Consider the following 14,136-nt stretch of genomic DNA (forward strand, 5'->3'; position numbering starts at 1 on the left):
CTTGCCATTGAGGTTGCAGATCACGTAACATTGGGCCAGTCAAGATATTTTGTCGCGAAGCTGATTTCCAAGTATTGAAGAGGAAATCCTCTTTGGGAGCCAGTGGTGCTTTGACATATGGACATCCATTCTGCAGAAATTATCATTTACGTACTTATTTGTGAAGCTATCGAGTCTGGCCGACTTTACCAAGCATTAAAAATGCAAACATCATACTTGAGAATATAATGGATCGATATCATAACCAAAAATATCGACGTTTTTGACGTATTCCCCAGTATCATGGCTCGGCTCTAGATTCAAAAACTTACCCCCAACAATGTGGTACCTCAAAAATACAATTTGTTTGAAATCCTTGTTTAATTTGAAATAAATTATTCCGATAACCATGTGTTGCTACATCAACATTAAATTTGTAAATTAATGTGATTAAAATTAACGAGGTAGGGAGTGAGTCCATTGGAATCGCTTTGTAATCAACGTGTCATCTCACCCGAGGCTCAGAGTAATAATCTTCATGACGCCATTGTACACCAGGTGTATGAACCTGTTCATAAGAATGAAATGATAACATATTATACGTAGGTAATATAATTGCTTGAACCCTGACGAGATGAAAAATCTCACCAAAAATCCTATGGCGTTGTAAATTTCTAGGTTTCTTGATAGGTAACTTTCTGGTTTTCTTGATAGGTAAATTCGAGGTTTAGGAGGTGTTTTGCAAGTAGCAATTACGGCCGTTTTACCCGATACTATACTTAGTACTTCAAGCGTGGAAGGATCCGATTGACCATCACGTGGACAAGCTGCACGTATGGTTTTGTCTCTAAAAGGAGTTCGTACCACGTAGTGTTTCTCTATGTCATTGTATGTCACTTCTTGGAACGCGAAAAATCGATCCTCAGACACTTCGAAATAGTATATTGCATCGTGTTCACCACTTACTGGCAGAAAAAGAAATGGAAGTTGGATGGATATTCAAAACAGAAAAATGAGTCCATTGCAACTTACCGCAGTGAATCGTACTGGAGGCGAGGATGATCAAAAAATGATAAATAAACCTCGGATTAGAGATCATATCGAGCTTTAGAAAATTCATGTCTTTGAACCGCAATACTTGAGAGATATGGATTTGGCTATACGATGAAGAAATACTGCGACAAGCGCACCACGAACATCACATCTTAAATGAATAGGTTTGAGCATGTTTTCATCGACGGAAAATTGCGAGAAGCAGAAAAGCAATTGCGTAAATACCTAAACCTCTCTATGATCTCATAGCTGAACGATGTTCGCAAAAGTGTTTGATTTATGGATGCCAGAAAATCATTCAATTTTTCATTGCTCATATCGATGTTTCACATTTTATGCATGTTACTTTCAACCCAGAAAAAAATGATTCGATCTGATCAGGTTCTCCTCCATGGGATCTCACTTTGTCAACCATCCTGTTGGATCTCATCAGCTGTCTTAACAGATGAGTGCTCATGCTACATTAGATCCTTGGCTCAATACTAAAAGTTAGGTATCTACTTAATTTTTTAAGAAAAGCAGAAATTTATGTGTGCAGTTGCAGCAAGATTCCATCAATCAATTTCCCTTTATTCCATAAAATTCCAAATCTGTAATAATGATACATATGATAAATACCTAAGTACTTAATATAGGTGTACAGTGAGAATGATTGCATCTGACTAATCTGCAACATTATTTGTTTCTTTCTGTTTCAGGTGAGTACAAATTCATTTCAAAAAACCTGCCAGAGGTTAAAACTGCATAGTAAGTTGAATCTCTATCTATACTATAAAGCTGCAAGAAAATAAATACCCAAAAAATCAGAAAAAAAAAATGCCCAGCTCGATCTATGGCACCTAGAGAGCCAACTTTTTTTAAATTGACAGCTTAACGTCTCTAGAATATAGGAAAAATACGCGAAGGCAATAATTTTGGAATCAAAGGGCCCAAATTTTGAGTTGAAATGGGCTGGTTTTGCCGTTTTTTTTATTATTCTCAAATATATCAAGAACGAAAAAAGCTAGAAAGATGATTAATATCTCATTTCAAAGAGCATTAAATTCTGAACATTTCCATCGCTTACATTACCCCTGTAGGGTTTTTAGTTTTTGAGCTATTTTTAATCCAAATTCGAATTAAATTATCTCGAAAACTAAAAATGCTAGATGAGTACTGTAAGCGAGGGAAATGTTTGAAATTTCAGGCTCTGTAAAATGGTGAAAACAGACTGGAAAAAAGTTGATTTCCTGCAATTTTGATAGTTTTTTTGAGGCATTTTAAAACAAAAATCCGTTAAGAGAATGTACGCACTAGTTGCACTAACACACCCACACAAGCAACGTATACTCGAAAACGCATCGCGATGCGTGTCGTTATAGTACCAGACGAGGCATGCGTGCGCATGCAGGCCTCCCACTCCTCCAAAAAATAAATTCTTGCATATGCAAGGATTAATATGCAAATGGAATTCTGCCCTGTGAAGCTGAAAATTATTATTAAAATGATCATAATTCATGATGATGAATCTGCCTTCAGTGCTTTTGTTTTTTCTAACGTTAAGCATTCAGTTGACGAGAGTGATGTGCTTTTAAGAGGCGAGTTCCTCGCCTAGAGATGAAAAATATGTTGGCCCTGCATTGCAATGTTGGATTTATACCTCAATTACAGAGAAATTCGCTCAGAAAATGATGTATCTTGTCTCTTGAAAAAAATTTTCGCATTATTTTCATTCTCATACTTTCAGCATCAGGTACATTGTCAAAAAATTCATGTACGTAAATGTTCTGCCCAACCAGTTACCTAGGAGAATTTTATTAAGGGAAACTTTATTTCAACTTAACTGTAACTCGGAAATAGGTACACATTATATTAAAAGGTTTTCATGTTTCAAGAATTGAAAAGTAATAAGTAAGTAAATATGGAAAAATCATGAAATTATTTGATAAAAATTAGGAAGAATTCTCATATTATTGGAAAATAATTCAATTTAGCAATTAATTTACCCAGAAAGGAACCTTTACAATACCCCAACTATGATCGAACTGAAATTTGGTTCACTGAATGAGCATGTCACCCATATTTTAGAACCAATTTCTGAGCTGCTCCAGGTGATTTTCCGGTTTTCAAATTTTTTTGAGAATGCCTAAAATAGATAGGTAACTCACAATATTTTTTTTTTACCGAAAGAGAAAATATTGAGATAGAAAAATCTAGAAATCAGTTTGTGTATCAAAATCGATATTTCTAAATCGATTGCAACCATTTTTAAATCGATCTGGAACATCTATTAAAAATTGCTATTTTTCCAGATTATTTGTCATCGCCTAACATTGATTTTATCCTAAAGTTTTCAAGTCAAATAATCATATCAAAAAATCTACCGAAAAAGTAAGCATAAAATATCGAGAATCGATCGATTTTCCTCCCAAGCTGAGGAGTGGTTGACACGATCTCGTATGCACGTATTTTTCCAGAGATCCGTATTTCAGCTCGATCGAAATCGACGAATTGTAAAGGGTACCTTTGAGAGCTACTTATACCAATAACCTAAAATATGGAATTATTATCGAGAGAAATTCAAACATCACCTTCTTCATATTTTAGACCCTTTTCAAATTTCTTCATTTCTTCAACAACATTTATACTCATAACGATAAAATTATTATCATCATCATCATCATCATCATCATCGTCGTCATTATCATCATTAAGCATCAACACCGTAAGTGAATTCAAATTAAAAGGTTCAAATTCTCCATGAATTTCTTCACCGAAAAATTTCATAATTTCCTTTTCCAACGGGCAACTGTACATAGGACCTCTGAACTGATCATCCTCTAAAAATTCCCATCCCATACTGGCGATATCACTCGGCGAACAGAATTTTTTTACACCAGATTTGGTATTCGGATCCGGAAATCGTACATTATGCATGATGAACAAGATACCAGATTTGTACTCTTTATTGTCGTGAGTAAACTCCAACGTGACGGTTTTCCAGAAATACTGGGGTGGTCGAAGTTCGGAATTATCCAAATATACGTATTCAAACGAGGAATTCTCATTCTCATAAGGCGAGTTTAACAAATGTCCAAAAATTCCAGTCGTTACCGTAATCAATTCAACGACCTGCAAATTCCCATTAAGATAAAAATTTCGTCCAAAGATGGAAATCGCAAACCTGAGTGCATAGAAAAATTCGCTTACTTGAGATATTTTTCGTATAAATATCTCCAAAGCTTGCCACTGAGGTTGCAGTACACGTAACATTGCAGCTGTTAGGATATTTTGTTGCGGGGCTAATTTCCAACTATCGAAGAGAAAATCCGCAACGGGAGCCAGAGGTACTTTGACAAATGGGCAACCTGGCTGATGAAATTATCACAAATGTGTATTAGAATGGTTACCGTAACTGGTTGTGTTTCAAAAACGCATAAGTAACTGACTAGTTAACTAGAAAAAACCACACATACTTCATATAAAGGGTCAATATCATAACCGAACACATTTATGTTCTTCTCCATGTTACGAGCAATATCTGGCGTCAAAAAGTTACCACCAACAATGGTATATTTTAGAAATACAATTCGATTGTAAATTGGATCAAATTTGAAGTAAATTAATCCGATAACAGCGTGATTCTACATGAAATTCAATTTGTAATAATCAAAATTTCATAACGGGCAGTCGAACAGACTTTAATTTCAATTGCCTTTCTCAGTACGAATGCATAAATAGTCTTACTTCGGGTACATAATACGATGCATAATGACTCCAATCCACATGCCGAATCTGTTAATTAAATTAACACACAGAATGATTAGGTACACCCTCATTGAGTCTGTTATAAGATTGAAATCTCACCCACCAAAAATCCAACTGCGCTGTACACTTTTGGATTTATGGAAATAAAAACTTGCGGTTTAGGAAGTATATCACATTGTTGGGTAACAGATACTTCTTTGGCCACTATGTTTTGTGTTTCAAGCACAGAAGGATGAGGCCACCCTTGACGTGGGCAAGCTGTGTATATTGGTTTATTTTTATCGCCAGTTTTCAGCACGTAATGTTTTCCAGAGTCATTATATTCCACTTCTTGGAACGCGAAATTGCGATCCCCCGGTTTATTCAAATAGTATATGGGTTCGTATAGTAGACCTAAAACTTGATGAAAAAAAAAAAAATTAAAAAATGATGTAGGTACCTAGATATTGACTTGGAAACTTCAAGTTCAATTAATCAGTCTCTTCTAATCATTCTCTGGTGAGATATTTTTTTTTTTTTTTTTTTTTTTTTTAATTCTTACCACAGTGAATCGTACTGGAAGCAATAACAACGATGACGAAACAATGAAAAATAAAACTACGCCTCGGGTTCATATTACTAGGTATTGAAAAAAACATTACTTTTAACCAACAGAACAATTCGGATTTCGATTAGAGAATTTTTCCAAGAAACGGAGATCGATTCAAAGAACCTAGTATAAATTTCCGAACATCGTGAATTTAAGTGACAAAATGTGACTTGAACGAATAAATTCAAAGTTAAATTGACGAAAACTGCGTCAATTCAAGAAGCAATTGTGTAAACAGCTGAATGACTTGATGATCTCATCGCTGAACGAGTAGGCCCATACAGCGAAATTTGATTTACAAGTTGCAAATTCTGTTCGATTGGCAACAGATATTTCATGTAACCAACACGCACACTACACAAGTTTTTAAAAAACAAATCATGTATTTGATTGTTTTCTCTAATTTACGTCGATGTTTTCAGTGTAGCATTTTTGTAGGATATGGGATGTCATCGATTGTGAACTTCAAAGGTATGGAAAATCAGCACTGTTGAAAATCTTTTACGTGCAGGCAAATTCTGATAAACATTACCCTTCTAAGTATCGGCTTCATTTTCAAAATACCTACTAGAAAGAACGTCTCATTCACTTCTGACCGCAGTAAAAAACCTCGCGCAATAGCGAAAATATCTGTATCTGATCAACATACGCAAATTCTTTGGAAAATTCACATTCTGTATTTTATAATTATGTATACAGAAATCTTTGCTTTTTCCTGTTTATTATCATCGTGTTCATTTTTCAATTTGGAAAAAATGTCCCCACCATGATAAAATTGATGGTTTCTAATTTCGCTGAAATTGCAATATAAAGTGTATGTTGAATTGATATTAGTTTAGACGTGAATTTTAGCTCTGCAGGCCACCGAAAAGAAGAGTCAGAGGTTCCCAAAATGGTGTGATTAAATTTTTTAAAATCAACATCATAAGAACTGGAAAAAATTGACGAATTTGGATCGAAGTCCGGTTGGAGATGTAGTATGGCGTGTTTCTTGATATTATATGGAGAGAAATAAACATTCCATCAAAGTTGATGAAATTAGGCGAGAAATGTGGAAAAAACAGTTTTTTGTATTTCTGAAGACCAATTACCTGTTTTAAAAAATTCTGAAAAAACACTGCGCCTCTGAAGGAAGTTTCTAAACAAGCCATTGAAAGACTAAAAGAGCACATTTTACTTGGAAAAACGTTCGATAAAATTTCGACGAACAACCCTACGTAGTAGGTACCTACCTATTCTATCAAGCATTCGTCCACGTTTGAAAAAATTCAGTTGAAAACCACTAATTAAAGAAATTTCTGAAAGAATGGTCAATTTCAGTCCGCTTAAAGGGGATAGGGGTGTTCTACCAAAGTTTCATTCTAAAAATCGCAAATTTTTGACCAAATGTTCCCATTTTAAAATTGCAAAAATCTAGCAGTGGCTACCCAAAAGTATATGAACTTGAAAAATAAAGAACAAAATGTCATCAAATTCACGTAGAAAGCTAGTTGGTATGCATATATCAGAGTCCTGCACGGTATAGTTGAATCAACTAGTTTATCGTGGGAGCATTCGAATAATCTAACGTATGAGTTGTCAACTAGATATTGACGGCGCGCGCATCGGATAGTTACCAACTACTCCCAACTGCGGCTACTTTGTACAGTATGGTTAACTAACTAGTTGATCCAACTATCTATCGCGGAATTTCAAAATTTCTCCCAGGGAAGGGCAAAACAAGATTTTTACAAACGAAAATTCGAATTTTCAGGTGATTTCCAGAAAATCATTATCATAGGTACTATTATTTCATTTGAAAAAAAAAATTAATAAATAGATTTTGCCAGACTGGAAGAATTGTTATTTAATTTTATTTTTGAAATCAATGAAGCCCGACAAAAAATTGCGACCAAATGATTTCAACAAGATGTAGAAAAATGTCAAATTTTTGCTCAATGATTAACTCCTTACATCCATATTCTCAACTTTTTTCACACCCAAAATTGAGTGGGGAGATGCCCATGTGCCCAAAATAAGCTTTTTAATGAATTGTTGCATTTTCTATAGTTTTTTAAGATTCACGTGCAAAATTTCAAAGGTTTATCACAAGTATTATTTTTGGCAGTGCGATGACACAAAATAAAACACATTTCAAAGAACTCTTCAAGTTTTTGATGATGAACCCTCCTGGTGATAAAATTGAGAAAATTTCCAAAAATAGTAGGTACATACTACATACATGCTCATCTAATAAGTAGGTAAACATATTTTTAGAAGGAAAACAATTTCATGTGCTCAAATTAGGTTCGGAATACGGCGGCCATTAATTTTTCTTTTGTCAATAAGTATCTCTCCCCCTGGGGATGCAAACATTTTTGAAAAAATTCATGTAGATAGACTCACGCTTCCTGTACATATTTTCGGTGAAATCAAAATTTTTTATTCAAAACTCATTGAAAAATTTGTTAAAAGCTCCAAAATTGCTCAAATTGGTTCGAAACCGTTTTCATTCACTTTGGAGGGTTGAAAATAGGGTACATACTAAATTTTAGTTTTTTAGATCAACTTGGAAAAATTTGATTTTTAAAATTTATTTTTCGGTTCAGAAAATGCCCCATTTTGGCTAGCTTTTTCATGGGAAATTTCAGATTTTACGGAGAAAAGGAGGATCTCCGATGAAGAGTGACATCCTGGGGGGGGGGGGGGGTGGAGGAGATTTTTTCACAAGCCCGTCCACATATTGGTGAAATATTTCAAAAATGTAAAAATATTCATTTTTTAGGTTCCTGCTTTTGTTTAAAACTGCGGCGAAATTTTTTCAATGTTTCACTCTTAAAATTATAGCATGAAAAATGACACTTTTCGTCAATTCGTTGACTAATTGGGGAGAGGAGAGAGACATTTTTTTCACATGTTTGTCAACACATTGGTAAAATATCTCAATTAGGTTTCTGATGTTCTGATGGTATTTTTGCAATAAGTGTGAAACTTGTACTTTTTTTCTCGAAAATGAAAAAAAAGCCAGTCCAATTTTTTGATGCAATAAAAATTTTCCATTTTCGGCCATTTTAGAGAATTTTGAAGCACCACAGCTCCGCCAAAACAAAATCGAAAGAATGTCCCGTTTGCGTCATTCGGCATCGTTTGATGACCCCCTACACATGGTCTGATTTTGAAAAAAATCCAAGACCCCTCGTGTAAAAATCCGCCGATTCGGCATGGAATGGCTCGGCAGTAATGTTAAATTTCCCTCACAAATTATCAAACTCACCAATATCCCTGATTAGCTCTTAATTTTGCCAGCTGAACGCTAATGTGGCGACTTAAATTAAGGCAAGTGACCACACTTGAACATTTTACCAAGTTATCTACCCCATTATCTATTGTCCTAAAAGGATTCCTTTTTGAGCTGTACCACTTTCAAGTTGAAGTAGCTTTTTCTTTCAGTAAAAAATGTGAACGTGCAAATTAATTTTCAGAAACTGACATGAATGATGATAGTATTTTTACAGCTTGATGCAGATAAGGAGTATTATTTGCAACTTTACCATCCCACTAAAAAAAAAAGTAGAAAAATCTGATTGTAAATTAATTATTATACATATTCATTCTTCTTCGTTCAAAAAACATCAAAAAAAACTTTATAGACGAAAAATATAATACACATAATTATAATTATACTAAACTGGTTCTCTGTTAATTCTTTAGCAAAAAATAAGGCATTTTTTCATGGTCAGTTTTGGAGAAATTTTTCAAAAAAAAATTGTAGGGGGTATGCATAATTTTAGAAAATACAAATATGGAAAAATTTCAAAAGAGGATCATCAGTACATAGGACTATGGATTTAAAAATAAGACAAAACACGAAAAAGCTTAAGGTGAAACTTTTGAGAATTCTCTATTTACATAAGTTTTACCGTCTTCGAATAACTATCCTTCTATGTCTTCCACATCATTTCCAACTTCTCGATTTCCTTGATTTCCTTAATTTCCTCAATAACATTTACTTCCCTGACGACGTATCCATCACCTTTGTAATCAGGCCTCAATACCGACAGTAAATTTAAATTAAAATCGTTAAACTTATCGTTAGTTGTTTCACCAAAATGTGACAAAATTTCATCATCCAACAAGCAAGCGAGCATATGATTCTTAAATTTGTTATCGAGTAAAAATTTCCATCCTAAATTGACGAAATCATAACCCGAGCAGAATTTCTGAATATACCATTCAGTATCAGAATCTAGCTCGTATGAATTGCGCAAGATGAACAAGATTCCATAACTATAACGTCGACCGTTAAGAGAAAACTGCAACGAGAAAGCTTTCCAGAAGTATTTTGGTATACGATATTTTTCATTTGGCCAAGCCACATTTTCAAACGAAGAATCTTCCTGTTCGGGGGAGGCTGGTGGTTGTAAAAACTGACCATGAGTTCCCACGATCACTTTAGCTGAATTCGTAACCTGTAAATTGCAACAGAAAAGTAAGCCCTGTCAAAAGATTCTATTTTGTTTGGTAGCAGACTAGAACATAATAATTCGCGTACTTGAGATACTCTTCGCATAAATGTCTCCATAGCTTGCCACTGGGGGTGCAAATCACGCAACATTGGAGCTGTAAAGATATTTTGTCGAGACGCTGTTTTCCAGTATTCGAATAAGAAATCTTCCGGCGGAGCTAGAGGTACTTTAACAAAAGGGCATCCACGCTGGAAAATTTCCGCAAAGGCAGGTTAAGACGATGCAAATGAGGTTGGTGGAGTAACATGAATGTAGAAAAGGGGTAAACATACTTGAGAGTATAACCAGTCGATATCGTAACCGAAAATATTTTTGTTTTTTTGTATTTCTTGAGTTTATCCATTTCAATACTCGGTTCTGCTGTCAAACGTTTATAGTCCAGTCATTTTAGCAAAATTTTTAGTCGAACCTCAAAAAAATTAGGGGCAAGCTGAATTTCACATTATTTGTTCATATTGGTCTCTAAAACAACCTATCAAAAGTTGCACCCCGCAACTTGACCGCTAGCCCCGCAAGAGGTCATTAACCTTTGCCGAAACACGTTTTTCGGCTTTATCGCCGAAATGAAGGGTCCGAAAGGGAAAATGTTCCAATAAATATTATTCTACGTTAAATTTCCTATTACCATGACCAGTTCAGTTTTTCCCAAAATGGCGATTTCACCCTTACTAAGGAGGGGATAAAGTTGTCAATTTTATGAAATTTGTTTTAAAAATGAAAATCGACTATTTAGAACGTGAACTTGATTCACGGTACACTCGAAAATATTTGGACCAAATTTGCACACCGCAACTTGTATGCTACCCCCGCAAGAGGTCATCAACCTTTGTCCATCTACGTTTTTTGGCAATTTAACCGAAATGAAGGGTTGGAGGGGAAAAAGTGATTGAACTAAAATTGTTCCACGTTAAATTTCCTATAAGCATGACCAGTTCAGCTTTTCCCAAAATGGCGATTTCACCCTTATTCAGGGGGGGGGGGGGGTAGAGGGGTAAAGTTGTAAATTTTATGAAAATTGACAATTTGAAACGTGAACTCGATTCAAGGTACACTCGAAAATATTTTGACCAAAGTTGCACACCGCAATTTGTCCGTCACCTCCCACCCCCGCCCCCACCGCAAGAGGTCATTAACCTTTGTTAATCTACGTTTTTCGACTATACCGCCGAAATGAAGGGTCGGAGGGATAAAAGTAATTGAACTTAAATTATATTCTAAGTCAAATTTCCTATGAGCATGACCAGTTCACTTGTTCGTGAATTTGCAATTTCAGTATTTTATGATGGGGTGGGAGTGAATTTTCAATAGGTATTGAAATAATATATTATACATAAAATGATGTGCAGGAAAAATATTACCTCACGCGCAAGCACTTAAGCAACGGATTCCATGACATCTCTATCACAACAGTCATCTTCAGTCTCGCTTTCAGATTCCATTTGCCAATTATTTGTTGAAAAAAATGAATAAAAAGTGGTCAACTGTTGATGACACAGATAATGTGGACTCCGTAGCAGAAATAATATTTTTTTCGCAGATTTTTTTTTTAAATAAAAAAATGAAACCGTCCACTGTAAGGCTGAAATTACGATTACGCAAACAACTGAACTGATCATGCTTATAGGAAATTTGACTTAGAATAATTTTAGTTCAATTACTTTTATCCCATCCGACCCTTCATTTCGGTTAAATTGACAAAAAACGTAGATTGACGAAGGTTAATGACCTCTTGCGGGGGTAGCATACAAGTTGCGGTGTGCAACTTTGGTCAAAATATTTTCGAGTGTACCTTGAATCGAGTTCACGTTTCAAATTGTCAATTTTCATAAAATTTACAACTTTACCCCTCTCCCCCCCTGAGTAAGGGTGAAATCGCCATTTTGGGAAAAGCTGAACTGGTCATGCTTATAGGAAATTTAACGTGGAACAATTTTAGTTCAATCACTTTTTCCCCTCCAACCCTTCATTTCGGTTAAATTGCCAAAAAACGTAGATGGACAAAGGTTGATGACCTCTTGCGGGGGTAGCATACAAGTTGCGGTGTGCAAATTTGGTCCAAATATTTTCGAGTGTACCGTGAATCAAGTTCACGTTCTAAATAGTCGATTTTCATTTTTTAAAACAAATTTCATAAAATTGACAACTTTACCCCCTCCTTAGTAAGGGTGAAATCGCCATTTTGGGAAAAACTGAACTGGTCATGGTAATAGGAAATTTAACGTAGAATAATATTTATTGGAACATTTTCCCTTTCGGACCCTTCATTTCGGCGATAAAGCCGAAAAACGTGTTTCGGCAAAGGTTAATGACCTCTTGCGGGGCTAGCGGTCATGTTGCGGGGTGCAACTTTTGATGGGTTGTTTTAGAGACCAATGTGAACAAATAATGTGAAATTCAGCTTGCCCCTAATTTTTTTGAGGTTCGACTAAAAATTTTGCTAAAATGACTGGACTATTTACCCCCAACAATACAGTAATGCAATATTATAATTCGTTTGTCGGATTCGTCCAATTTGAAATGAATTACTCCAATGATCACGTGATCCTGTATGGTATAATCAACTGGTTCCGGATCGCAATTTAGAAAATAAAAGAAAGGAAGACAGATGGAAGGTCTTACTTTAGGTCAGGGTTGTGCCGTAGAATACACCATGTAGAATACATGCGCATTCTACGCGTAAAATAGCGTGTGTAGAATAGCCTGAAAAAAATGTAGAATGCGTAGAATGCGTAGAATGCGTAGAATACGTAGAATAAACGTGCAGATTATTTTTATTTTTTTGAAATACTTATATTTTTTTCATTTTTTACATCATTTAATTCAATGCTGGTATGTAAAAATAAAAAAATGAAATGGCAAGGCAATAGTAAGGTTAAAAAAACAAAATAGGTAAGAGTAACAATAAGATAAAAAAAAATCACGAAATAGTAACAGTAAGGTAAAGAACAAAAACAAAATAGTAACCAGCAACGTATTTCAAATCACTTGCTTTTCCTGTGGTTTTTATAATTTTGAAAATTAAGCTCACCTAACACAGCTTCATTCGACTTCGGCATTATGATTACTAGTCTTATCACTTTTTCTGTTTAGTTAGTACCTAAGTGTATTGATTTCTTTTCTCAAATTCTCAATCATAAATTATAAATTTATGTTACTTATAATCAATTTATAAAATTAAAAAGAAGAAAACCCAAATTCATATTTCAAATTTCATTTCCTGAACAAAAAAGTTGAACTTTCATTTTTCAAAAGTGCATTTTTGGTAAATAAACAATTTTTTGGCTTTCAGATAGGATGATTTTGCTGCATTCTACGCATTCTACACCGTATTTTACGCATTCTACGCGTATTCTACGCATTCTACGCATTTTACGCATTCTACATCAAATTTTACGTATTCTACACCAAAACGTAGAATAGGCTATTCTACGCGTAGATGCCCAACCCTGCTTTAGGTATACAGTGGCGTCGCGATAAGTGAAAATTCAAGGGAAGAAAATTTTTGTTTCACTTATCGAGTTTTTCACATACAAAGGTTTCAGTTATAGAGGTTTTTTTTCGGTTAATTTTCACTTATCGAAGTTCAGATAAAAAAAAAACGAAAAAAATGAATTTTTATTGATTTTTTTTTACAAATTGATACGTGAACACCTCGAACGTATTATGAATTTATAATTTGAAAAACTCATCAATTTTTGATTGCACTTATGCCGAACGATAGTGTTCATCAGATCAGGTAGATCCTCCTGCTGCTCCAAAAATTCCAGAAATACTCATAATAGGTACTCAAAGCATGAGAAAAATGAATTCTTTCATTAAAATTAATGTTGTTCTACTTTTTAAATCACAAATTTTCCAAAACTTTTGCCCTCGCTTCATTCAGACCATTTAAGATGCTGCTTTTGAAAATGTTGAGAATATCAAAATTAAATTAAACAGAAAAATTCCAGACATACTTAAGAAGTTCTCTTTCACTTATAGAGGCTGAACGAGTCAGTACCTTTCAGTTAAAGAGGTATTTTCACTTATAGAGGTAAAACGTAGACAACATTTTCACTTGTAGAGGTAAACATGATCATTTTGGGATAAATCCTAGTTTCAGTTAACGAGGTAGCCTTTTTTCACTTATTGAGGTTGATTTACAGGTAAAATTGGTCCAAGGTGAAGGGAAGGAGGTTTTTATTTCACTTATTGAGTTTTTTCACATATCGAGGTTTCACTTATCGCGACGCCACTGTATCTGGAATATGCTCGTAAAATGCT

General features: G+C 34.7%; 2 protein-coding genes and 1 long non-coding RNA gene across 4 annotated transcripts in view; 1 reads left to right on the forward strand and 2 right to left on the reverse strand.

Annotated features, from left to right (window-relative positions):
- Nucleotides 1-14,136, forward strand: part of mAChR-A (muscarinic Acetylcholine Receptor, A-type) — a 148,688-nt gene that overhangs the window by 24,473 nt on the left and 110,079 nt on the right. The window lies entirely within an intron of this gene.
- Nucleotides 2,808-5,518, reverse strand: LOC135847692 (uncharacterized). The gene is made up of 6 exons (XM_065367351.1): nucleotides 5,321-5,518; nucleotides 4,883-5,178; nucleotides 4,759-4,806; nucleotides 4,488-4,655; nucleotides 4,222-4,383; nucleotides 2,808-4,143 (listed from the first exon to the last, which is right to left on the reverse strand). Exons 1-6 carry the CDS (start codon nucleotides 5,415-5,417, stop codon nucleotides 3,592-3,594), a joined length of 1,323 nt encoding a protein of 440 aa, XP_065223423.1. The 5' UTR covers nucleotides 5,418-5,518; the 3' UTR covers nucleotides 2,808-3,591.
- Nucleotides 9,045-10,247, reverse strand: LOC135848681 (uncharacterized). The gene is made up of 3 exons (XR_010559409.1): nucleotides 10,146-10,247; nucleotides 9,900-10,061; nucleotides 9,045-9,816 (listed from the first exon to the last, which is right to left on the reverse strand). It is a non-coding gene; the product is annotated as an uncharacterized LOC135848681 (long non-coding RNA).

The sequence above is a fragment of the Planococcus citri genome, chromosome 5 (genome assembly GCF_950023065.1).
Source record: "Planococcus citri chromosome 5, ihPlaCitr1.1, whole genome shotgun sequence".
Classification (NCBI taxonomy): Eukaryota; Metazoa; Arthropoda; class Insecta; order Hemiptera; family Pseudococcidae; genus Planococcus; species Planococcus citri.

Coding starts and splice junctions, on each gene's coding strand:
- LOC135847692 (XM_065367351.1), bottom strand. CDS start 5,417: ATGTTTTTTTCAATACCTAGTAATATGAACCCGAGGCGTAGTTTTATT. Junction 5,179..5,320: donor TTCCAGTACGATTCACTGTG/GTAAGAATTAAA, acceptor TTTTTCATCAAG/TTTTAGGTCTACTATACGAA. Junction 4,384..4,487: donor ATATTGACCCTTTATATGAA/GTATGTGTGGTT, acceptor TAATTTCATCAG/CCAGGTTGCCCATTTGTCAA.